This window comes from Nerophis ophidion, linkage group LG13, assembly GCF_033978795.1.
Source record: "Nerophis ophidion isolate RoL-2023_Sa linkage group LG13, RoL_Noph_v1.0, whole genome shotgun sequence".
NCBI classification, from domain to species: domain Eukaryota; kingdom Metazoa; phylum Chordata; class Actinopteri; order Syngnathiformes; family Syngnathidae; genus Nerophis; species Nerophis ophidion.
In genome coordinates this window covers 39507060-39533055 of record NC_084623.1, presented here as the reverse complement: position 1 = coordinate 39533055, position 25996 = coordinate 39507060, and the positions used below count along the sequence as shown (strand labels likewise).

The 25996-nt window shown below is 39.1% G+C and overlaps 1 protein-coding gene across 2 annotated transcripts; it reads left to right on the top strand.

Moving 5' to 3' along the window:
• Window positions 1-3454: 3454 nt before the first annotated feature.
• her13 (hairy-related 13) lies at window positions 3455-25505 on the top strand. Of its 2 annotated transcripts, none has more exons than XM_061919475.1 (5): window positions 3455-3500; window positions 11025-11375; window positions 11434-11520; window positions 11597-11678; window positions 24545-25505. In XM_061919475.1, the coding sequence occupies exons 2-5, from the start codon at window positions 11322-11324 to the stop codon at window positions 24994-24996; spliced, it is 675 nt and encodes a 224-aa protein (XP_061775459.1). In that variant the 5' UTR covers window positions 3455-3500; window positions 11025-11321; the 3' UTR covers window positions 24997-25505. The 2 variants fall into 2 exon arrangements, with proteins under 2 accessions (XP_061775459.1, XP_061775458.1); XM_061919474.1 differs by having other exon boundaries at window positions 11594-11678.
• Window positions 25506-25996: the final 491 nt, after the last annotated feature.

The following is a 25996-nucleotide window of genomic DNA, read 5'->3' as shown; positions in this document are numbered from 1 at the left end:
GACATTTATTCATGAATATATACAAAAGCTGCTGGTGGTGTGTTTGACGGCACAGCAGCTGGACGGAGATATCACTGTTCGAAGAAAATGCTGTATGGTATTTGTCTATATGTGTTGGCCCTGCGATGAGGTGGCGACCTTGCCCGAATGCAGCTGAGATAGGCTCCAGCGACCCCCCGCTACCCCAAAAAAGGGACAAGCGGTAGAAAATGGATGGATGGATGGCATTACTTCAAAAAGCTACCGTAGTTGTTAGTCACACATTCAATTGTTTTCATACAATTGCAATGCATGTCACATGGTAAAATTGTGCTTATTTTTTGGAGGGCAAAAACAAATGAGCAATTTCATTGGAAGATGTTAATTTCAGATACAAGAGCTCCATCACAGAACCAATTAAGCTCGTAAGTTGAGGTATCACTGCACATTCACCATTCACTATTTTTCGCTGATAAAAACATGACCTAATGTGTGTGCGTGTGTTAAGTTGGCGCCGTCTCGGCAGCTGCGGAAGGTTGCAAACCCCTTTAATAGGGATTGTAAATAGGTTGTTGAATATCTTAAAAATGTATGATGAAAATTAGAAATGTGAAGTGAATTATATTTATATAACGCTTTTACTCTAGTGACTCAAAGCGCTTTACATAGTGAAACCCAATATCTAAGTTACATGTAAACCAGTGTTGGTGGCACTGGGCGCAGGTGGGTAAAGTGTCTTGCCTAAGGACACAACGGTAGCGACTAGGATGGCAGCAGCGGGGATCGAACCTGGAACCCTCAAGTTGCTGGCACGGCCAAAAATACAAAAACAAATCCGTCTGGAGCCGCAAAAAATGAAAAGCCATATTACATACAAATAGTGTGTCATGAGATATAAATTGAATTAAGAGGACTTAAAGGAAAGTAAATGAGCTCAAATATAGCTACAAAGGAGGCATAATGATGCAATATGTACATACAGCTAGCCTAAATAGCATGTTAGCATCGATTAGCTTGCAGTCATGCAGTGACCAAATATGTCTGATTACAACTACACACAAGTCAATAACATCAACAAAACTCACCTTTGTGCATTCAAGCACAACGTTAAAAGTTTGGCGGACAAAATGAAACGGAAAAAGAAGTGGCATAAAACACGTCCGAGACAGTTGTACATGTAAACAAACTACGGTGAGTTCAAGGACCGTCAAAATTAGTAGGACAAAACGTCGCTCCCCAAATACTCAAATCAGTGAAGCATGTTTAATACAAACAGTGTGCTTTATAACATTTAGGGAGGATTGTGTTATGTTTGCCCTCCTACAGAAACCATACTAAAACCAAAAGTGCATTTTTCCCCCCTCATTTTTTTCAATTTTTCATACATATTTGAAAAAGCTCCAGAGAGCCACTAGGGCGGCGCTAAAGAGCCGCATGCGGCTCTAGAGCTGCGGGTTGGGACCCCTGCCCGAGTAGTACGTTCGCTAGAGTACGACCCCTGTATTTGGCCTAAAAATCGCTGACAGGTACCAAGATGGCCGACTTCGTGTTAGTTTTTAAAGATGGGTTCTTGGGACTTCAATGGCTATCCCGTCACGAAAGAGGTCTCCAGCGATTTTTGTGACAGTACGTGAATCTGGTGACAAGAGCTCATTGTTTTTACATTTTCAATTGTGTGCCAAAAAGTCAATTTAGAAATTGCGTGTTCGTGAAAACGAGGGGTGTCCAAAGTGCGGCCCGGGGGCCATTTGCGGCCCGCAGGTAATTTTTTAGGGGCCCCACGGCACATTTTGAAAATACGTTTGAAAAATTTTTAAAACGTAAAAAGTGATATAAAATAGCAAATGTGTGAAATGTAACAAGAACATCTTGCAATGTTTACTCGAATAACACAAAGCTGCCATGCAGGCTGTTTCTTTCTTTAAAAAATAATAATGAATCAAAATCAATGTCATTATGAATTATTGACCAATTCTAGGCTCCAATTACGTCACGTTAAATTTTCCACTTTGAGATATTCTTTGGAAAAAATGTTGCATATTTTGTGTTTGCCATATAAAAAACTGAACAGTTTTTTTTAAAGGGCCTTAAAAGAACAAACAAAAAACATAAACAACAATAAAACTTATAATTGATGGATAGATCTGAAAATGATCTTGAGATTATTGTCTTAAAAGTAAACGGTAAAAAAATGTGTATAATTTATTTTCTAACACTTTAATGAATAGGTCCCTTTTGGATCCCCAATCATTTTAGTGTGATTTGTTTTTAAGTGTCATTGCTCAAAAAAATAATAATTAATTAAAATCAATGGTGTTATGAATTATTGACATTTTTAATGCTTCAACTATTATATAATCTCAAATATTCCACTTAAAAAAATTATTGGATGAAAATATTGCATATTTTGTGATTTTTCCATTAAAAAACTGGGTTTTTTGTGACAAAAATAGCATACAACTTACATCTTCAAAATCATTATATTGACAGATAGACCTAATGTTGATCTGGAGATTTAATATGTGAATAATGATAAAAATAATAATACTGAATAATGACACATTTTTTATATATTTTTGACCAAAACCCTTTGGGGTCCCCGGGATCAAGCCTGAGTGGAGGCCGAAATGTATTTTTTTTTATACATATATTGTATTGTTTTTTAAAATAGAAAATATCAAAATGGCCCTGGCTTGCTTTGAATTTTCAGTGTGTGGCCCTCCGTGGAAAAATTTTGGACACCCATGGTGAAGACCAAAATATAAAATATTTTCCCATTGATTGATTGATTGAAACTTTTATTAGTAGATTGCACAGTAGAGTACATATTCCGTACAATTGACCACTAAATGGAAACACCCGAATAAGTTTTCCAACTTGTTTAAGTCGGGGTCCACGTAAATCAATTCATGGTCAGACCTGACGCCCTTGGAACATTTGGTAAGTTTTCATGCAGGTGAAAGGGGAACTGCACTTTTTGGGGGAATTTTGCCTATCGTTCAACAATCATTATGAAAGAAATGACGATGGATGTATTTTTTTTAATGCATCTAAGGGGAGCTGCTCCATTCTACCTGTAAAGCCATTAAATAAACATCCAAACACCTCCATTAAGGTTGTATATACATGCTGTAAGTATATTTGTAATGTAGAAACAGCCACTTTATAATAACATTTAATATTTACGTATTTTGATTATTTTAAGTGGGGACGGCGTGGTTGGAAGAGTGGCTGTGCCAGCAACCTGTGTCATGATCCACGTCTTGGATCATGGCATATTCTGGTTTTGGTTCTGTTTATCACATTCTGTCTAGTATTTGTCTTCCTCAGTTATTTGTGGCACTTCCTGGTTTTGTTTCCGTTGTCATAGTTACCCATTTAGTGTCACCTGTCTCTGCTTTGATCACGCACACCTGCCCTTGATTATTTATCTCCCTATATATGCCCGCCTCTGCTAGACATTAAGTCTTGGACTCTTGTTTGCTCCCACGCCACAGATGACGTCACATTCCAGCATTGTGGTAACTATAAGCGCTCGATTAGCTTCCACGCTATTTTGTTTGTTCTTTTCCCTAGTTCTCAAGCTAGCGCTTTCTGTTCTTTCTAGCTTCCACGCTAGTTCTGTTGTTTTGTTTGTTAGTGCCTTCATGCAAAGTGTTTTGTTTCCTAGTCTGTTTTATAGTGTCTTTAGTGTGTAAATAAATCATTATCCTTACCCTCACGCTGTGTTCCATCTTCGGCTGCACCCACGAGAGAACAACTCGTCACCACAATGCCACCGAGACGTCACAACCTGAGGTTTCCTGGTTCGATCCTGAGCGTCTACCAACCTAGTCACGTCCGTTGTGTCCTTGAGGAAGACACGTCACCCTTGCTCCTGATGGGTCATGGTTAGCGCCTTCAATGGCAGCTCCCGCCATCAGTGTATAAATGTGTGGGTGAATGGGTGAAGTTGGAAATAGTGTCAAAGCGTTTTGAGTACCTTGAAGGTAAAAAAAACGCTATACAAATATAACCCTTTTACCAACCCATTTGAGCATATGGCGCATTAATTAAAAAAACACATCACAACGTTCACTTTTTTTTCAACAACATAACTGATTTTTACTCACTGTAAACTTTATGAGAGACAACAAACATAATAAAACATCACTTACTGTATAAAGTCTGCTGTCATTAGGATGCCGACTATTAGGATGTTCATATATTCCAATTTAAATGAATGAGTCATAATCCTCACACAGAAAAGGGGGTTGAACCAAGTGTCTTTTTGTGTCGTTCTTGCCTTTTCCTGGTCTAAATTGTACCAACTTGTCAGATTACATCCTCATCCTTCGACTATCCAGGTGAGAGGCATGAATTATGATCTACTACAAGGGAAAGGAACCTATGGCTCTAGAGCCAGATGTGGCTCTTTTAATGACCGCATCTGGCTCTCAGATAAATCTCAGCTGACATTGCTTAACACGATAAGTAATTAATAATTCCGCTGGTAATCAGTGTTAAAAATAACGTTCAAATTATAAAACATTCTCATGCATTTTAATCCAACCATCCGTTTTCTATCGCAACTGTTCAAGATGTCACAATAATGGTAAGAAGTATATTTATTATTGGTTAACTTTAGAATAACAATGTTATTAAAAAGAATAAGAGACTTATTATACTCTAAAAATGTTGGCCTTACTTAAAAATGCACGCATTTAGTTAGTTGTATTCAGTGTTAAAAAATATTATATGGCTCTCACGGAAATACATTTTGAAATATTTGGCTTTCACGGCTCTCAGCCAAAAAGGTTCCCGACCCCTTGTCTACAAGAAAGTTTGACGAGCAAGGAAATGAGAAAGCAGCTCATCAGTCGATCATGTCGAAAATGACAAAAGCTCATGATCACGGCGCCGCTATAAATAGTTTGACTGCGTCAGCGCTTATAGTAACAATATCACCAATACTTTGTTAATATTCAAGTCACGAAATGTATTGTTGGTGCAATTTAAATGTTTTTTGGGGGTTTTTATTGGCAGAATAGTGGGCTTCCCATTGGCTCCATTGTAAGCTGACTTTTATTTACGTTTATTTCCTAGTTAGAATGCATAAAAAATTACATCCGTCGTCATGTCATTCAAAATGATTGTGAACGATAGGCAAAATGAAATAAAAAAATTATGTTCCCCTTTTTAGGGGCCTCAAAATGCGACAAAAGATATGAAAGAGAGAGTTAAACTGTTACTCCAAAAAAGTACTTGATTAAAGCACACTGTTTTATTTTCCTATATGTAAACACAGTGTGACTGTTCAAACTGTGTGTAATGTTACAGCGGCCCAAAAATATTAAATATACTTGTTGAATAAAAACCTCTGGCTTGTTTAATAAATACTTAGGTCTACTACAGTACGGTATTTTAATGTTGGTCATTATGGTGGTAGGATTTTTCTGAGGTGGTGCTTGGTGAAAACATTTTGAGAACCACTGATGTAGAAGAATAAACAGAACTGCTCGGGCCCCAATTGGACAAATATTATTAATGTATTTTTTAAAAATTACAATTATTGTATGTTTACCAAAAAAATAATTATCTTGGACGCGCAGCTGTTTGACTAAATATTTCATATAGGTATTCCATTTAGTGATGTGTCTTCCCAACAAGCACAAGACATTGATACAATGTTGATTATACATACAGTACAGGCCAAAGGTTTGGACACGCCTTCTCATTCAATGTGTTTTTGTTTATTTTCATGACTATTTACATAGTAGATTCTCACCTGAGGCATTAAAACTATGAATGTACATAACTCCACATGTACGTATTGGCATTATCTCTATGAGCTTCAAGCACACCTGGGAAGTGAATACCATTTCAGGTAACTATCCCTCGAAGCTCATCGAGAGAATGCCGAGAGTGTGCGAAAAAGTAATCAGAGCAAAGGGTGGCTATTTTGAAGAAACTAGAATACAAAACATGTTTTCAGTTATTTCACCTTTTTTTATTAAGTACATAACTCATAGTATTGATGCCTTCAGTGACAATCTACAATGTAAATAGTCATGAAAATAAAGAAAACTAATTGAATGAGAAGGTGTGTCCAAAATTTTGGCCTGTACTGTACATGTCCAATAAAATTGACTCTGAAACAATGTTGCAAAATATTTCTATCCATCCATCCATTTTCTACCGCTTATTCCCTTTGGTGCCTATCTTAGCTACAATTGGGCGGAAGGCGGGGTACACCTTGGACAAGTCGCTACCTCATCGCAGGGCTGCAAAATAGATGTATTTGTAAATTGAGACAGTGTTGATGTCCAATGCTGGATTCACGTTGTTGGTTGGGAAATGATCAAATTCCAATAGTCAAATCAACGTCACAACCTGACATTGGATAAACATTGTCAACAAGCATGTTGTTTTCAACATTGTATTTGTGTTGTCGAATATTGGTTGAAAAATGACCTAAATTGTATAAATCTTAAAACAATGTCAGAACCTAACATTGATTAAACGTTGTCAAAAAGCATGTTGAGTTGCTCAATGTCAGAACCTAATTTGGGGTTCCGCAACCCGCGGCTCTTTAGTAGTGACTCCCTGGAGCATTTTCAAAAAGGGACTGAAAATGGAAAAAGATGGAGGAAAAATATATGTTTTGTTTTTGTTTGAGGACAAACATGACACAAACCTTCCCAATTGTTACACTGTTGAATATATTTGTGTGTATGCTTTATTGATGACAGTTTTTGGTGAAAATCGTTGTGTCTTACTTGAACTCACCATAGTGTGGACTGTGACGCAAAAGTTTGTTTACATGTAAAATCTTCCACTTCTTTGTCTCATTTTGTACACCAAACATTTTATACTGTGCGTCAATGCACAAAGGTGCCCTTTGTTGGTGTTGTTGACTTGTTGGAGTGCTAGTCAGGCATATTTGCTCACTGCATGACTGCAAGCTAATCCATGCTAACATGCCATTTAGGCTAGCCGTATGTACATATTGCATCATTATGCCTCGTTTGTAGGTATATTTAAACTCATTTAGTATCCTTTACTTTTATCCTCATTGTATATAATTTAGCTTTACAGGTCTCATGACACATTATCTGCATGTAATATTGGCTGCATTTCTGATAGTCGTTTGTGTGCCGTGTTGTTCCAGACCACAGCAAACGTTACCTCGCTTGCCCAAAGATTGTAATAACTCCATCAAAAGAAGACAGCCTGCCATTTCCTTTAATTTGGACACACACATCTATACCTTTGACCATTAAAAGCCAGTCATTTCCAGGAGTTATCTCAACCTTGGGGCGTTATCGCTCGTGCCAGGACTTGAGGGTTCCAGGTTCGATCCCCGCTTCCGCCATCCTAGTCACTACCGTTGTGTCCTTGGGCTAGACACTTTACCCCCCTGTTCCCAGTGCCACCCACACTGGTTTCACTATGTAAAAGCGCTTTGTGTTACTAGAGAAAAGAGCTATATAAATATAATTCACTTCACACTTCACTTCACCTTCTGCGTACCCTCTGATTTACTAATGGTTTCTAATGTTGTAAACGTGTAGAATAAGTATTACATTTCAACATTTCTGTCAACAAAGATTTGCTTCAGCCTGCGACAAATAGGCATTTTGATAGTAGGCTATTAAAGCTCATATAGACACCTACTCTGTGGTTAGTGTCCTCCCTGAGATCCGTAGGTTGTGAGTTCAAATCCTGGCCGAGTCATACCACAGGCTATAAAAATGGGACCCATTACCCCCCTGCTTGGCACTCAGCATCAAGGGTTGGAATTGGGGGTTAAATCACCAAAAATTATTCCCGGGCGCAGCCTCCGCTGCTGCTCACTGCTCCCCTCACCTCCCAGGGGGGTGATTAAGGGTTATGGGTCAAATGCAGAGAATAATTTCGCCACATCTATTAGGTGTGTGACAATCACTGGTACTTTAACTTGTACATCATTATAACACTTACATAACGCTTTGAATCTTTTGCTTCCTTGGCTTTTTTGCATTTTTGGTCCAATATGGCTCTTTTAACGTTTTCGGTTGCCGACTCCTGACCTAATTCAACAAGTTCTCAACGTTGTTTTAACGTCTCGTGCCTGCTAGGTTGTAAAATAACTTGGTAACACTTTAGTATGGGGAACATATTAATTAGTTGCTTATTAACATGCAAATTAGTAGCACATTGGCTCTTTATTATTAAGTACTTATTAATGCCATATTCTGCATGGCCTTTTTATACAACCAGTAAGCCATAAACTAAAAGTCATTGCTCAATAACCTTAGAATTACTGCTTATTAGTAACCCTAACACTTATACCAGGGGTCGGCAACCTTCAGCATACAAAGAGCCATTGGAGCTCATTTCCCCCCAAATAAAACCCACCGAGAGCCACAAACTCTGTTAGATTCCTAAAATGACGATAACACCACTTTTAGTTTCCTTACACGTGTGCTATAGGACTTATGAAATCAAACACTTATTTGATTTATTTCTGGGCATGACGAAGCAAATCATCAAATTATTTTGAACATTAGAACCAAAATACACTTTTCCTTCCCTTATTAATGAATAAAAAAATAAAAATCAACTCATTCCAATATTCTGAAGGCATACGACTACGGCATATTCATTTGACCAAAAAATTGAAAACAACTACCTAGTCATCAATAAAAACAGCAAATTATTAAAAATGTAAGTAAATAAAACGTTTCTCTTTTTTTCATCCATCCATTGCTAGGGGTTGAACGCTAAAAACAATTCAATTGCATGGCAGCAAGAGATGTTGCATAAGAGCTATGACATACATTTCCATCGACAATATATTCAAATGTGTTTTATTTTCCTATGACAAGATCCCAGAACTCTCCAAAATAACAACTGTTAAATTCAAATTAACTATCCATCCATCCATTTTCTACCGCTTATTCCCTTTGAGGTGGCGGGGGGCGCTGGTGTCAAATTAACTAACTAGATAAAATGAAATAAAATACCGTATTTCCTTGAATTTCCGCAGGGGATATAGTATGCGCCTGCCTTAAATTACTGCCGGGTCAAACTCGCTACGCAAAATAATTAGCGCATGCTTAGTATTACCGCCTGGTCAAACTCGTGACGTCACGAGTGACACTTCCCCAGTCATCATTTTCAAAATGGAGGAGGCTGATTTCAATACCGGTAATTTGAAATCGCATATAGGGAAGAGAGTAGGATTTAAGGTCCAAGCTTACATCACACTAACATTTTTACTGCATGCCTTTAGTAAGTGCCGGAGTGAGAAGAGGTTTTAAAATAATTAGCACATGCTTACTTTTACCGCATGCCTTTGGTAAGCGCAGGAGTGAGAAGAAGTTTTAAATTAATTAGCGCCCCGGCGGCAATTCAAGGAAATACGGTAGATCAAATAACCATTATTTGTTGACATTCGATTTCAAAGCCAAAGGGAGCCACGGGGGAGGAATGAAAGAGCCGCATGCGGCTCCAGAGCCGCGGGTTGCAGACCCCTGCCTTATATGTTCCCCTAGTGTCCAAATAAGTCTAAATTAAGTCTTTGTTACTTAAAGGCCTACTGAAACCCACTACTACCCCCCACGCAGTCTGATAGCTTATATATCAATGATGAAATATTAACATTGCAACACATGCCAATACGGCCTTTTTAGTTTACTAAATTGCAATTTTAAATTTCCCGGGAGTTTCTTGTTGAAAACGTCGCGGAATGATGACTTGTACCCGTGACGTCATGGACTGTAAGGAAATATTAGCGCTGCGCACACACACAGCTAAAAGTCGTCTGCTTTAACCGCATAATTACACAGTATTTTGGACATATGTGTTGCTGAATCTTTTGCAATTTGTTCATTTAATAATGGAGACTATAAAGAAGAATGCTGTTGGTGGAAAGCGGTGGATTGCTGCTGTCTTTAGCACCGAGACCCAGCCGGTGTTTCTTTGTTTGTTGTGAAAGCAGAGCGGTCAAGCGAACATGTTTTCTCTACGTCAACCAGCATGTTTTTGGATGGGGAAATTGTGATATATATCTTACCAAAGACATCAGTGGATTATTCGTCGTTCTGCAGCAGCTGTGAGCTTGGCTCCTCGGCTTCTCTCTGAGACACTGTGTGTTCACCGCAGCCATCCAGCCTCGAGGTATGTCTTTACAATCTTTAAAATCTCACTAAAACACTATTAAAACAATAAGCAGATAAGGGATCTTCCAGAATTATCCTAGTAAATGTGTTTAATTACATCTGAAATGCTCATAATTCCTATTCCTTCACTATCGATATCGTAATTCACGAATCTTTCATCCTCGCTCAAATTAATGGGGAAATTGTCGCTTTCTCGGTCCGAATTGCTCTTACTGCTGGTGGCTCCCATTAAAAACAATGTGAATATGTGTGGAGCTGTCACGCCAAATTTCTTCTCCCTACAACCCCCCCCCCCCCCCCCATTTACTTCCGGGGTCATGATTAATACAGACATTTTGTTAACGCTATATTATAAAAATATAACGCTATATTATAAAAATACAGACATTTTGTTAACGCTATATTATAAAAAAATTTAAAAAACAATTCACAAACACTATGGGATGACATAAGAGGAAACGTGACCCCAGAAGTAAATACGTCATCCCATAGCTTGTGTTTGTAAATTGTTTTTTGTATTTTTTTTATAATATAACGTTAACAAAACGTCTGTATTAATCATAACCCCGGAAGTAAATGGGGGGGGGGCTTGTAGGGGGGAAGAAATTTGGCGTGACAGAGCCCTGCAACTCGTGACATCACGCGCACATACTTCCGGTATAGGGCTTTTCTATTAGAGACCAAAAGTTGCGAACTTTATCGTCGATGTTCTTTATTAAATTCTTTCATCAAAAATATTGCAATATCGCGAAATTATCTAGTATGACACGTAGAATGGATCTTCTATTTTGTTTAAATAAGAAAATCAAATTTCAGTAGGCCTTTAAAATATGTTCCCCATACTAAAGTGTAACCCATAACTTTTATCCCAGATTTAATGAGCGCTCTCTCATCTTTTAGGACCAACACAGTATTTCCCATTGAGGAAAAAAACGACGTGGTCGTTGCCTCAACACAATAAATTAACCGCTTTTAAAGCCCATCCGGGTCTAGCGGTGCTGAGCTGGGACAAAGAGCTGCTCTCCTATTGGCTGCTGCCGTGTGCGCCCTGTTGTCCTGCAGCAGCACCAGCCCGACCCCCATTCTCATGTAAATCACGCCCTATAAATACTAAGAAGAGGCTGGCACAATAAAAGGCGCACACAGCAGCAGGACAGGGGCGTGCTCGCAGAGGAGAGAAGCGCCACCAAAAGCAACATGGCTCCTTCTGCGCGACTCGGCAAGGAGGAGGAGTGCAAAGCGGACAGAAAGGTAGACCAGATGCTGCCGCGCATGCGTGACGGAGGTACTGACTCTTCTTACCTTGCAGGTGAGGAAACCTCTGGTGGAGAAGAAGAGGCGGGCTCGCATCAACGAGAGTCTGCAGGAGCTGAGGGGTCTGCTGGAGGACTCGGACGTGAGTGCAACACCTCGCTTCTCTCTCTCTCTCTCTCTCGCAGACATGTTCACTCCCCAAGTGTGTCTCTCAGCAGCTGCACTCCAAGATGGAGAACGCCGAGGTGCTGGAGATGACGGTGAAGAAGGTGGAGGACATCCTGAAGAACAGGTCGCAAGGTAGGAGAGGGAGTCAGATTGTGCTGAGCTCAGCGCTTTCACTGGATTATCAGAGGAGGGCATTTTTATTTAAAAAAAAAAAAAAAAAGGCTGACCGACATATGCTAAATACCCATCCATCCATCCGTTTTCTACCACTCGACCCTGTTGGTGTTGCAGCGGTGCTGGAGCCTATCCCAGCTGCACTCGGGCAGGAATGCGGCGTACACCCTGGACAAGGGTCAACACAGATAGACAGACAACAGTCATACTCACATTCACACACTATAGGAACCCATCCATGCATCCATCCATCCATTTTCTACCGCTTGTCCCTTTTGGGGAGCCTATACCAGCTGCGCACAGGCGGAAGGCGGTCTATACCCTGGACAAGTCTGCACCTCATCACAGGGCCAACACCGATAGACAGACAACATTCTCACACTAGGGACCCATCCATCAATCCATTTTCTACCGTTTGTCCCTGTTGCGGTCGCAGGAGTGCTGGAGCCTATACCAGCTGCGCACAGGCGGAAGGCGGTTTATACCCTGGACAAGTCTGCACATCCTCACAGGGCCAACACAGATAGACATACACATTCACACTCACATTCACACACTAGGGACCCATCCATCCATCCATTTCCTACCGCTTGTCCCTGTTGGAGTTGCGGGGCGTGCTGGAGCCTATCCCAGCTGCACTCGCGCCGGAAGGCGGGGCACACCCTGGACAAGTCGCCACCTTATTGCAGGGCTAACACCGATAGACAGACAACATTAACACACTAGGGACCCATCCGTCCATCCATTTCCTACCACTTGTCCCTTTTGGGGTCGTGGTAGTGCTGGAGCCTATTCAAGCTGCGCACAGACGTAAGGCAGGCTACACCCTGGACATGTCGCCACCTCATCACAGGGCCAACACAGATAGACAGACAACAGTCACACTCACATTCACACACTAGGGACCCATCCATCCATCAATTTTCTACCGCTTGACCCTTTTGGGGTTGCGGGAGGGCTGGAGCCTATACCAGCTGCGCACAGGCGGAAGGCTGTGTACACCCTGGACAAGTCTGCACCTCATCACAGGGCCAACACAGATACACATTCACAGACTAGGGATCCATCCATCCATCCATCCATCAATTTTCTACAGCTTGTCCCTTTTGGGGTCACGGGAGTGCTGGAGCCTATACCAGCTGCACACAGGTGGAAGGCCGGTTACACCCTAGACAAGTCGCCATCTCATCACAGGGCCAACACAGACACACACGTTCACACTCAGATTCAAACACTAGGGACCCATCCATCCATCCATTTTCTACTGCTTGTCCCTTTTGGGGTCACGGGGGGTGCTGGAGCCTATCTCAGCAGTATTCGGTACACCCTGGACAAGTCGCCACCTCATCGCAGGACATTAGGGACCTTTAAAGTACAACTGATAGTCACACACACACTAGGTGTTGTGAAACTAACCTCTGCATTTGACACATCCCCTTGTTCACCTCCTGGGAGGGGAGGGGAGCAGTGAGCAGCAGCTGGGTCCGCGCCCGGGAATCATTTTTGGTGATTTATCCCCCAATTCCAACCCTTGATCCTGAGTGCCGAGCAGGGAGGTAATGGGTCCCATTTTTATAGTCTTTGGTATGACTCGGACCCATCCATCCATTTTCTTCCACGTGTCCCTTTTGGGGTCGTGGGGGGTGCCGTAGCCTATCTCAGCTGCACTCGGGCGGCAGGTCAGGTACACCCTGGACAAGTGGCCACCTCATCGCAGGACACTAGGGACCATTAAGTGATTAATTAGATTTAGTGTTATAAAGGTGACAAGGCACATTTTATATAATTCTCCCTGAAGTCTATACTTCCCCCTCCTCAGTTTTTTGTATTTTATCTAACATTTATTAAGCATCATTCCATTTTCTACCGCGTGCCCTTCTCAGGGTCGCAGGGGGTGCTGGAATATATCCTAGCTGCATTCTGCGCGGAAGGCGGTGTACACCCTGGACAATTTGATTTAAATATAATAAAAAAATACATGATAAATATTATGTATATTTATTGATCTACAAGAATGAACAAATAAATAAACACAATATTTACTATATCATGAATAATGCATGTAATTACAAGATATCATTGAATTGAAATGTAATAAATTTCATCTTTGATGCAAGTTTATCCTTCAAATATTACTTTTGTAGTATAATTGCACTGTACATTTGTGTTGAATAATACAGTTAAAAATCATACAAACACAATACAAATCTTACATACTAGAATTTTTAGACATATTTATATTAAATAAAAATAATAAATAAATACTATTTTAGTATGAATAAGGCATTTAATTAGTAGAATATCATTGAATTGATTATACATTTAATACATTACACTTTTGACTTGATTGTCAGATATTATTCCTGTAGTATAATTATTAATATACTGCAGTGAATATTTGTGTGGTATAATACAAGTAAAAATAACTATACTATACACATGTATTTATACAAAATAACAATAATAAATACATATATTTACTATATTATAAAAATATATATGTGTGCAATTATCATAATATAATTAAACTAATTAAAAATGTATTGCATTTCTCATTTGACTTCAGTTTTTCCTCAAATATTCGTTTTTGTAGTATAATTATTGACGATTATTGATATACTGTACTGTATATGTGTGTAGTATGATACAATTAAAGATAAGCAAATGTATTAAAAAAGTATTAGATAACAATCATAAATAAATGAACAAAATATTTACTATATTATAAATGATGCAATAGAATATAATTGAATTGATTACATATTTCATGAATTTCCTTTTTGATTTTTTTCTTTAAATATTTTTGTACTATATTGATATATTTTTTCTGTTTATGTGCGTAGTATGATATTGATAGACTGTTTATGTGTGACCCAAACATTACGACCTTACAAACAATACACGCAGTATAGCTCGGTTGGTAGAGTGGCCGTGCCAGCAACTTGAGGGTTCCAGGTTCAATCCTTGCTTCCGCCATCTTAGTCACTGCCGTTGTGTCCTTGGGCAAGACACTTTACCCACCTGTTCCCAGTGCCACCCACACTGGTTTAAATGGGTTTCACTATGTATAGCGCTTTAAATCACTAGAGAAAAACCGCTATATAAAATATAATTCACTTCACGCTGACAGTCGACAAGATGTTTGTTCACTGTTACAGCAGTCGTGTCTAAAGTGCGATCAGGGAGCCATTTGGTTTTCATTGGCCCTCGGTATACGACTGTCCCTCGTTTACTGCTGGTTATTGGTTCCAGACGATAAAGGAATTTCTGTGAAGTAGAAATTCTTGTTTGTTAAGGGAATATTTTCATAGGTAGAGGATAAAAACACATTTTTGACCTTCTAAATGCATTTTTAGAGCCCTCTAGACATGAAATGCCTGTATAGTTACCTTTACACTTGATTTACTTTATATAGTGGACATAAGAAGAAAACGTATAATGTGCTGTAAGACATAAATAAAACACGGGTTATTCAGATTCTCACACGTAGTTGGTAAACACAACTAGCCTGTTTAAACACGCTGCATCTGGTTCAATGATGATGATGAACCGTGGTGCCAGTTTTATGCTTGAAAAAAAATAAATTAAGCCAAATATATGTAAAAATGTGTTTAAATGTTTTTATATTTTTGATAAATAGTATGTCATAGTCACGTGCGAAACAGTGATTAAGGGGTGTTAGGATTTTTAAAAATAATTATATGATCAAAAACCGTGATGGATAAAGCATCGGAATTTGAAGTGCAAAGTAGCGAGTGTGAAGTCTATCTTTTAAATATAACAAAGTCAGTATTATTGAGATATTTTGTTAGATATTACTCAAGTACACATACTTACCTACAATACAATGCGTACAGGAGCTGATAATACACTAGAGCAGGGGTCACCAACGCGGTGCCCGCGGGCACCAGGTAGCCCGTAAGGAACAGATGAGTAGCCCGCTGGTCTGTTCTAAAAATAGCTCAAATAAGAGCACTTACCAGTGAACTGCCTCTATTTTTTTACATTTTATTTATTTACTAGCAAGCTGGTCTCGCTTCGCTCGACATTTTTAATTCAAAGAGAGACAAAACTCAAATAGCATTTGAAAATCCAAGAAAATATTTTAAAGACTTGGTCTTCACTTGTTTAAAAAAATTCATTTATTTTTTTACTTTGCTTCCTATAACTTTCAGAAAGACAATTTTTGAGAAAAAATACAACCTTAAAAATTATTCCAGGATTTTTAAACACATATACCCTTTTTACCTTTTAAATTCCCTCCTCTTCTTTCCTGACAATTTAAATCGATGTTCAAGTATTTTTTTTATTGTAAAGGATAATAAATACATTTTAATTTAATTCTTCAATTTAACTTCAGTTTTTTCGACGAATAATATTTGTGAAATATTTCTTTAAACTTATTATGATTAAAAATCAAAAAAAATATTCTGGCAAATCTAGAAAATCTGTAGAATCAAATTTAAATCTTATTTCAAATTCTTCTTAATTTCTTTTGAAATTTTTGTTCTAGAAAATCTAGAGGAAATAATGATTTGTCTTTGTTAGAAATATAGCTTGGTCCAATTTGTTATATATTCTAACAAAGTGCAGATTGGATTTTAACCTATTTAAAACATGTCATCAAAATTATAAAATACATTTTAATCAGGAAAAATTACTAATGATGTTCCATAAATTATTTTTTTTAATTTTTCAAAAAGATTCGAAATAGCAATTTTTTCACTTCATTTTTTTGGTAGAATTTTGAATTTTAAAAGGTTGAAATTGAAGATAAACTATGTTTCAAAATGTAATTTTAATTTTTTTTCCTGTTTTCTCCTCTCTTAAACTGTTTAATTAAGTGTTTTTGTTCATCATTTATTCCCTACAAAAAACCTTCCGTAAAGGGAAAAAAAATGTACGATGGAATGACAGACAGAAATACCATTTCATATATATATATATATATATATATATATATATATATATATATATATATATATATATATATATATATATATATATATATATATACAGGGGCGCAGCTAGGGATTTTGGGCCCCATGAAAAGAATCTTTACAGGGCCCCCAACACATAATTTCATATAATTTCATCATCATTAGGGGCCTCTCTGGGCCCCCCTCCATCATGGGCCCCTAGAATCCATCTCCTTTACCCCCCCTTTTCGGCGCACCTGTATATATATATATATATATATATATATATATATATATATATATATGTATATATATATATATATATATATATATATATATATATATATATATATGTATATATATATATATATAAATATATATGTATGTATATTAAAGGTAAATTGAGCAAATTGGCTATTTCTGGCAATTTATTTAAGCGTGTATCTAACTGGTAGCCCTTCGCATTAATCAGTACCTAAGAAGTAGCTCTTGGTTTCAAAAAGGTTGGTGACCCCTGCACTAGAAGGACCTACATCGGATTGCTTTTAGCGTCTTTAATGCGAAAATGTAAAATGGTAAGCAATGTAAATGTAAACAAAATGTTACTTCCTCATCGTAACAAATCCTTTCAGCCAACTTGGCTGGGAACATTTAGGGGAACGTCACTCATTTTTGTTCCAGCATGATGAAGCAGATGTCCAAAAAGTCACGCTTGGATACATGTAGTGTAGAAGAAGTGGAAAGCAATGACCCCTGAGCCATTCAAACCATGTTCCTCTCAGCTTCTTCCGGTCAAAAAAGAAGGCACATGTGTCTCAATACTTTTATTAAATATTTATTTATTTATTATTTACAATTTTTTCCATAAAAAAATTCAATTTTTGTTATCTGGTTTTTCTTTTTTTCCGGTCAAAAAAGAAGGCACATGTGTCCCAATACTTTTATTAAATATTTATCCATCCATCCATCCATCATCTTCCGCTTATCCGAGGTCGAGTCACGGGGGCAGCAGCCTAAGCAGGGAAGCACAGACTTCCCTCTCCCCAGCCACTTCATCTAGCTCTTCCCGGGGGATCCCGAGGCGTTCCCAGGCCAGCCGGGAGACATAGTCTTCCCAACGTGTCCTGGGTCTTCCCCGTGGCCTCCTACCGGCTGGATGTGCCCTAAACACCTCCCTAGGGAGGCGTTCGGGTGGCATCCTGACTAGATGCCCGAGCCACCTCATCTGGCTCCTCTCGATGTGGAGGAGCAGCGGCTTTACTTTGAGTCCCTCCCGGATGGCAGAGCTTCTCACCCTATCTCTAAGGGAGAGCCCCGCCACCCGGCGGAGGAAACTCATTTCGGCCGCTTGTACCCGTGATCTTATCCTTTCGGTCATGACCCGAAGCTCATGACCATAGGTGAGGATGGGAACGTAGATCGACCGGTAAATTGAGAGCTTTGCCTTCCGGCTCAGCTCCTTCTTCACCACAACGGATCGATACAACGTTCGCATTACTGAAGACGCCGCACCGATCCGCCTGTCGATCTCACGATCCACTCTTCCCTCACTCGTGAACAAGACTTCTAGGTACTTGAACTCCTCCACTTGGGGCAGGGTCTCCTCCCCAACCCGGAGATGGCACTCCACCCTTTTCCGGGCGAGAACCATGGACTCGGACTTGCAGGTGCTGATTCTCATTCCGGTCGCTTCACACTCGGCTGCGAACCGATCCAGTGAGAGCTGAAAATCCTGGCCAGATGAAGCCATCAGGACCACATCATCTGAAAAAAGCAGAGACCCAATCCCGCGGCCACCAAACCGGAACCCCTCAACGCCTTGACTGCGCCTAGAAATTCTGTCCATAAAAGTTATGAACAGAATCGGTGACAAAGGACAGCCTTGGCGGAGTCCAACCCTCACTGGAAACGTGTCCGACTTACTGCCAGCAATGCGGACCAAGCTCTGACACTGATTGTACAGGGTGCGGACCGCCACAATAAGACACTCCGGTACCCCATACTCTCTGAGCACTCCCCACAGGACTTCCCGAGGGACACGGTCGAATGCCTTCTCCAAGTCCACAAAGCACAAATATTTATTTTTTTATTATTTACTATTTTTCAAATATTTTTTCCATTTTTGTTATCTTGTTTTTCTTTTTTTCCGGTCAAAAAAGAAGGCACATGTGTCTCAATACTTTTATTAAATATTCATTTTTTTTGTTATTTACTATTTATCAAAAAAAAAATCAATTTTTGTTATCTTGTTTTTCTTTTTTGGGGTCAAAAAAGAAAGCACATGTGTCTCAATACTTTTATTAAATATTTATTTATTTATTATTTACTATTTTTCAAATAATTTTTCCATTTTTGTTATCTTGTTTTTTCTATTTTTTGTGATTTTTTTTTTCTTTACATCAAACCTACCACAGCACAACATTATTATAAATTCATAGCAAGTTACTTGCCAATAATTGCATTACTTTCACAGTAAAAGTAATTCACTGTGAAATATCCTTACAGTTATTTACTGTAACTGCCGACTAGGGATGTAATGACATAACATTTCATACGAGCAAAATTATTGTGGTTATCATTATTATTGCTGTGCTCAAAAAGTACTTTTAACCAAGTTTTTTTTTTTTTTAACTAAAATAAATAGACACACAACATACTTAAGTGGCAGAAGAAACATGAAATATTGTTCCGGCTTCACAAGAGCCATTTTATTTTTATTTGTATGCTTAAATATGTTTATCGTCTTCAATTTTAATTTGTAAACACTTGTTTGTTTTTTTAACACTTCTGGTTTATGTGACGTCACGTGAGTTTATTTCCTGTTGAAGACACCTCGGTCTGGTTCAACTCGACACTGTCGAGTATATATCCATCACTTTGTTATAAGACAGCGCATTCTTTATGGCCAATGTTGATACTGTATCATAGTAGTTTAGACAGTAATGTGTATATTCAAGTTTAGATTGGGGTATAACTTTTCTTAATGGGGAAAGGCGTTCATGTCTCCTGTTTTCATGTTAGCATTCAGGGTACACACTAAAAAATGTTGGGTTAAAAAAAATAACCCAATTTTAACCCAACTGCTGGTTCAGAAAAGGACAAACCCCTTATTTGACTTATTTTAACTTAACATTTTGGGTTAATTTTTTTTAACCCAAGTTTTGCGTTGAATTATTTAACCCAGTAGTGTCAAACTCAAATACAGAGTGGGCCAAAATTTAAAACTGAACAAAGCCGCGGGCCGAGGTTGAACAAATTAACCCTTTAATAGGGACCCAAACAAGTTTTGCATTGAATATTGACCAAGCAAGGCTTATATAACTTTATAGTGACATGTAAAATCCAGTTTCAAATAATAATAATTAAAAAATATCAATGGCATATCAAATAAAATAAAAACAAAAATTTAATGCATTTTTCGGCGGCGGGTTTGAGTTGAGTTTGGTGGTAGCGGTGGTGTATATTGTAGCGTCCCGAAAGAGTTAGTGATGCAAGGGGTTCTGGGTATTTGTCCGGTTGTGTTTATGTTGTGTTACGGTTCGGATGTTCTCCCGAAATGTGTTTGTCATTCTTGTTTGCTGTGGGTTTACAGTGTGGCGCATATTTGTAACAGTGTTAACCTTGTTCATACGGCCACCCTCAGTGTGACCTGTATGGCTGTTGACCAAGTATGCATTGCATACACTTGTGTGTGTGTACGTGTCGCATATATTATGTGACTGGGCCGGCACGCTGTTTTTATGGAAGAAAAGCGGACGTGACGACATGTAGAGAACGCCAAAAGCAGTGCTTTTACGGTCGGCCCCCAATATTACTGTCCGGGTGGAAATTCGGGAGGGGCACTGAACTTCGGGAGTCTCCCGGGAAAATTGGGAGGGTTGACGAGTAGGAGTATTAGCGGTGAACGTGGTGTTACAGCGGCGGGCCAACTCTAATGTTAATTTGATATTGCCTCAAGGGCCAATTGAAATTACACAGCGGGCCCGCAGGCCAGAGTTTGACACCCATCATTTAACCAAAAAGTTGAGTTACGATAACTTAAAGTGGGGTTATTCCCAACCAAACTATTGGGTTAAATTATTTAACCCGAGAGTAGAGTTATGCTAACTCAATGTTGGTTGATTCATAACCCAACAATTGGGTTGAATTTATTTAACACAAAAACTGAGTTGTGCTCACTAAAATGTTGGGTTATTCCAAACCCAACTATTGGGTTGCGCAATTTAGCGCTCTTGACCAAATAGTTGGTTAAAAATTTGACATTTTACTGCTGATTTGTCCTCCTCCTTCCCAACTACAGATCAATTTTTTTTCCATTAAAATATACTCAAAAGCAAGATATAAGTGAAATGTTTTTACAACAATTGCTGTGTATAGTCATAGTCGTTCTATACAGCACGCTCAAATATTTTCATGTACATAAGATGTGTGATCGTAAATAATGTTAATGAGATTAATCCTTAATAAAATTCTCTTCAAGAAAAAAAGCCCCTTTTTAATAAAGAAGTCATTTTATCCCCAAAAATGCGTTACGCAGTGAAAAACAACCCAAACATTTTTGATAGTTTTGAAATCACTGAAATTGAGTTAAAATAATCCCCTTATAACCCAAAAAATTGATTGCGTTCCATAAAAATAACTCAAAATTTTAACCTAATATTCGCAACTCATAAATTGGGTTATCAAAATAACCAACCATTTTTTAGTCTGTTGCTCGCAAGCTGACGCTGGTCAGTCCAAAATGATGTCAGAGTGTGGTTATCAATCACGATTTTCTGATCATTTTAATTTAATACGGTAATATTAACCTTCGGATGTTTTTCCACGGTTATTATTATGACCGTGTATTGTTGCATCCCTACTGCAGAGCTGTGATTTCACGGTTAGACATCGGTACATGCTGTAACTTCACAATTGTGATTTAATAGTTCTAGAGACAAATCAGTGATATGATCGCAGTGTTTTACTTCAAAATAAGGAAATATAAGGCATTGTCATTTTTCACAGCCATTTTAATTACAGTATTTTACTGGTAAAAATATACTGTGATATCCTGTTGCCCTGTGATGAGGTGGCGACTTGTCCAGATTGTACCCCGCCTACCGCCCGAATGTGTCACACCGCGGTGAGGGATGTCTTGTCTTGGTTTTTTTCTGTCTTGTGATTTGCATGTTTTATTTTGAAAAGCAACTCCTCTTGTTTCAGATCACGGGCCCTTCCTCTTGTGTCACCAGTCTGACGTCATCCCCGACCCTTGTTTCCACCTGTTTCCCATTACCCTCATGTTCCATATAAGCCCATGCCTCCCCTTGTTCTGTGCCAGATCGTCTTGAGCTTATGTGTCTGTCTAGCGTCCATGTTCATGTTCATGTCCATCCCCTGCCTCCTCCCACGTCTACTCCCTTGGATCCAGAATTCCCACGCTGTGATTTTGAGTTTAACTTTTTCTCTTCCTCAGAGCGACTTTTGTTATCTAGCCTTTGTTCAACCGAAGTGGTGAGAGATTGTTTCCGAATAATCCTTCCTTCCTCAAAGTTTTTGAGTGATTTTTTGTTTACCTTTATTAGACTAAGATCAGAGTGGAAATTTTTATAGTCATGTAAATTGGCCCTAGTGTGTGAATGTGAGTGTGAATGTTGTCTGTCTATCTGTGTTGGCCCTGCGATGAGGTGGCGACTTGTCCAGGGTGTACCCTGCCTTCCGCCCGATTGTAGCTGAGATAGGCGCCAGCGCCCCCCGCGACCCCGAAAGGGAATAAGCGGTAGAAAATGGATGGATGGATGTTTTCTTCCTCCTGTTGGAGTGTTTTATGTTAAGTTTTCATAGCAGATGCGACACTAATTATTAGGGGTGTGGGGAAAAAACAATTTGAATACAAATCGAATCAAATAGGTTGTGCGATTCAGAATCGATTCTCATTTTTTATTTTTTTTTTTATTGAATTTTTTTTTTTAATCAATCCAACAAAATAATACACAGCAATACCATAACAATGCAATCCAATTCCAAAACCAAACCTGACCCAGCAACACTCAGAACTGCAATAATCAGAGCAATTGAGAAGACACAAACACGACACAGAACAAACCAATAGTATTGAAACAACAATGAATATTATCAACAACAGTATCAATACTAGTTATAATTTCAGCATAGCAGTGATTAAAAATCCCTCATTGACATTATCATTAGACATTTATAAAAATTTAAAAAAAGAACAATAGTGTCACAGTGGCTTACACTTGCATCGCATCTCATAAGCTTGACAACACACTGTGTCCAATGTTTTCACAAAGATAAGATAAGTCATATTTTTGGTTCGTTTAATAGTTGAAACAAATTTACATTATTGCAATTAGTTGATAAAACATTGTCCTTTACAATTATAACATTTTTTGGGGAATGTCATGTCAGCAGACTGGGGTAGATCCTGCTGAAATCCTATGTATTGAATGAATACAGAATCGTTTTGAATCGGAAAGATATCGTTTTTTAATCGAGAATAGCGTTGAATTGAAAAAAATCAACATATTATCGAATCGTGACCCCAAGAATCGATATTGAATCGAATCGTGCGACACCCAAAGATTCGCAGCCCTACTAATTATAGTTTGTCTTTATTTTGGTATTTTCCTCCTTTTTAGGAGTGATCTTTGTTTTTTTCCCTTTTTGGAACTTTTTTTCGCTGACCGTTTTTGTTACTTATAGATTTTGTATAACTCTGGCTCTGGAGGTTTAAGAGTTGTCAAAATAAAAGCTTTACTAAGAATCTCATCTATGCGTCTGAGTCCACTCCTTAGTCCTGGGGTAGGGAACCTATGGCTCTAGAGCCAGATGTGGCTCTTTTGATGACTGCATCCTGCTCTCGGATATATCCGAGCTGACATTGCTTAACACGATAAGTAATCATTCCACTTGTAATCACAGTGTTAAAAATAACGTTCAAAATATAAAACATTCTCATGCTTTTTTATGTTCAAGAAGTTGCGTTAATGGTAAGAAGTAATTTTATTTATTATTGGTTAGTGTGGGCCTTGCCCTCCTTGGGGTTCTTCAAACCACCAAGAGCCTGTTTTAGGGTTACAATATTGTTTTATTTTATTTTTCTCTCAGTTGCTTTCCAGCAATTGTCTTTTTATCTTTCGTCCTCACTCGCGCTCTGGCTCCAGCCTCAATCCCGTCTCTCCTCCTGGCTGCTGCTTATAACAGAGCGACAGGTGATTAGATAACAAGGCCCAGGTGGGCCATCTACGCACCTGTCGCTGATTTCGAGGCCGGTCCTGGCAACATCCCGCTTTGCTGCAGGCCCGCAGGCCACACCCCCTACACAGTTAACTTCATAATAACAATGTTAATACAAAGAATAAGAGACCTATTATCCTCTGGAAATGTTGGTCTTACTTAAAAATGCACGCGTTTAGTTGTGTTCAGTGTTAAAAAAAATATTATACGGCTCTTAGGGAAATACATTTGAAAATATTTGGCTTCTTGGTTCTCTCAGCCAAAAATGTTCCCGACCCCTGCCTTGGTCCAAACCTGACATTATGCAGCTGAGATAGGCTCCAGCACCCTCTGCGACCCCAAATGGGACAAGCGGTACAAAAAAGGATGCATCCTGGTAACTTTTTACTGTGTATGACCTTTAGTATTACACTTTTGATCATTTTTTTCTGCGATGAGGCGACAACTTGTCCAGGGTGTACCTTGCGTACCTCCCGAATGCAGCTGAGATAGGTTCCAGCGACACCAAAAGGGACAAGCGGTAGAAAATGGATGGATCATTTTCTTTTACTAGTAATGAAAAAATGCTGACACTTTGAAATTTGGTATAGGGCAAAATAAGCTCTGCTTCTGTCTGATCCTTTTCGGCAATTGTAAATAAAAAAGTCCTCTTTTCCCCCACAGAAGCCGACACACTGAGCCATGAAGCGAGCGAGAGGTTTGCAGCCGGCTACATCCAATGCATGCACGAGGTGCACACCTTCGTGTCCACCTGTCCCGGCATCGACGCAACGGTGGCGGCCGAGCTGCTCAACCACCTCCTGGAGTGCATGCCCCTGAACGAGGACCACGTCCAGGACGTGCTGACCGATCTGATCGCCGACACGTCCGGCAGCACGTGGCACGGCGGCGGTGACCCGCTGTGTTCCATACTGGCCTCCCCCGGGGGACGGAGCGTGTCGAGCGGCTCGCCCTTCTCGCCGGCCCCTTCCAGCGCGTCCGGCGAGGACCTGTACTCCGACTTGGAGGACACCGACAGCGAGCACAACCAGAGCACCGCGGAAGCTTTGGAGAACAGGGAAGCTCTGGGCGTCCCCACAATAACCTGCCCCAGGTCTATGTGGAGACCATGGTAAGGGTACCATGGATCATTACCCTTACGAGACGAGACATACCCCACCCCAAAATGAACACTTAATAATCATCTACTCCTGCAATGAAGTTCTTTCATGGAATTACGCCCGGACTTCATGACTCTATGAAGACACTGGGATTACATTCTTATGAAAACGAAGAAAAATGTCTGTTTTTTTTTTGTTTTTTGAATGACTTCCCTAAAAAGAGAGGAATTTTCTTTCCTCAAGTAGCCTGGTCTTCCTCACAACTTCCCCACTAAGGACCGAGAAGGAAGAAAACCTTTTTTTTTTTTTTATGTACTGTAAATAGGATTGGTATTGGTACAAGAGAGCTCTTTAGGAAACAAAAAAAAAGTCTAAGTTTGGCAGTGCCTCTGATTAATATAAATATTTTTTATCGTATTTGGGAAAGATTGTTAGTTTGTTTGTGCAGTAACCTCCTTTAGAATGTTGTGGTGTTATGATGTGTAGTCGACTGAACTTGATGAATAAAAAGATTGCAAAGAAAATATCTCATACTTCCATGATGCAGATTTACCCCATTTGTTTCTTCACAATCCCTATGTAGAACAGGCACATGTATGTTTTTATTTTTTTTATGCATTCTAACTTGTAATATAAAACAAGTACAAGGTAGCTAACGATGCAAAATACCAATAGAGTGGAAAAACATGTTCCCTCTATATCAGGGGTCGGGAACCTTTTTGGCTGAGAGACCCATGAAAGCCAAATATTTCAAAATGTATTTCCGTGAGAGCCATATCATATTTTTTAACACTGAATACAACTAAATGCGTGCATTTTTAAGTAAGACCAACATTTTTAGAGTATAATAAGTCTCTTATTCTTTTTAATAACATTGTTATTCTGAAGCTAGCCAATAATAAATCAAATGTCATGTCTGTTGATCATGTTTTTGTTTGGCCATGTGCTGTTTGTCTTTTGGACTCTTTAAGTTCCTGTTTTTTTCCACTCCCTTGTCTGGTTTCCTTGGTTACTC

Bases quoted from the DNA above. Each gene is read 5' to 3' on its own strand.
- her13 (XM_061919474.1), top strand. From the start codon at position 11,322: ATGGCTCCTTCTGCGCGACTCGGCAAGGAGGAGGAGTGCAAAGCGGAC. The intron at 11,521-11,593 runs GTGAGTGCAACA...TGTGTCTCTCAG, and splicing joins GTCTGCTGGAGGACTCGGAC to CAGCTGCACTCCAAGATGGA. The intron at 11,679-24,544 runs GTAGGAGAGGGA...TTTCCCCCACAG, and splicing joins CCTGAAGAACAGGTCGCAAG to AAGCCGACACACTGAGCCAT.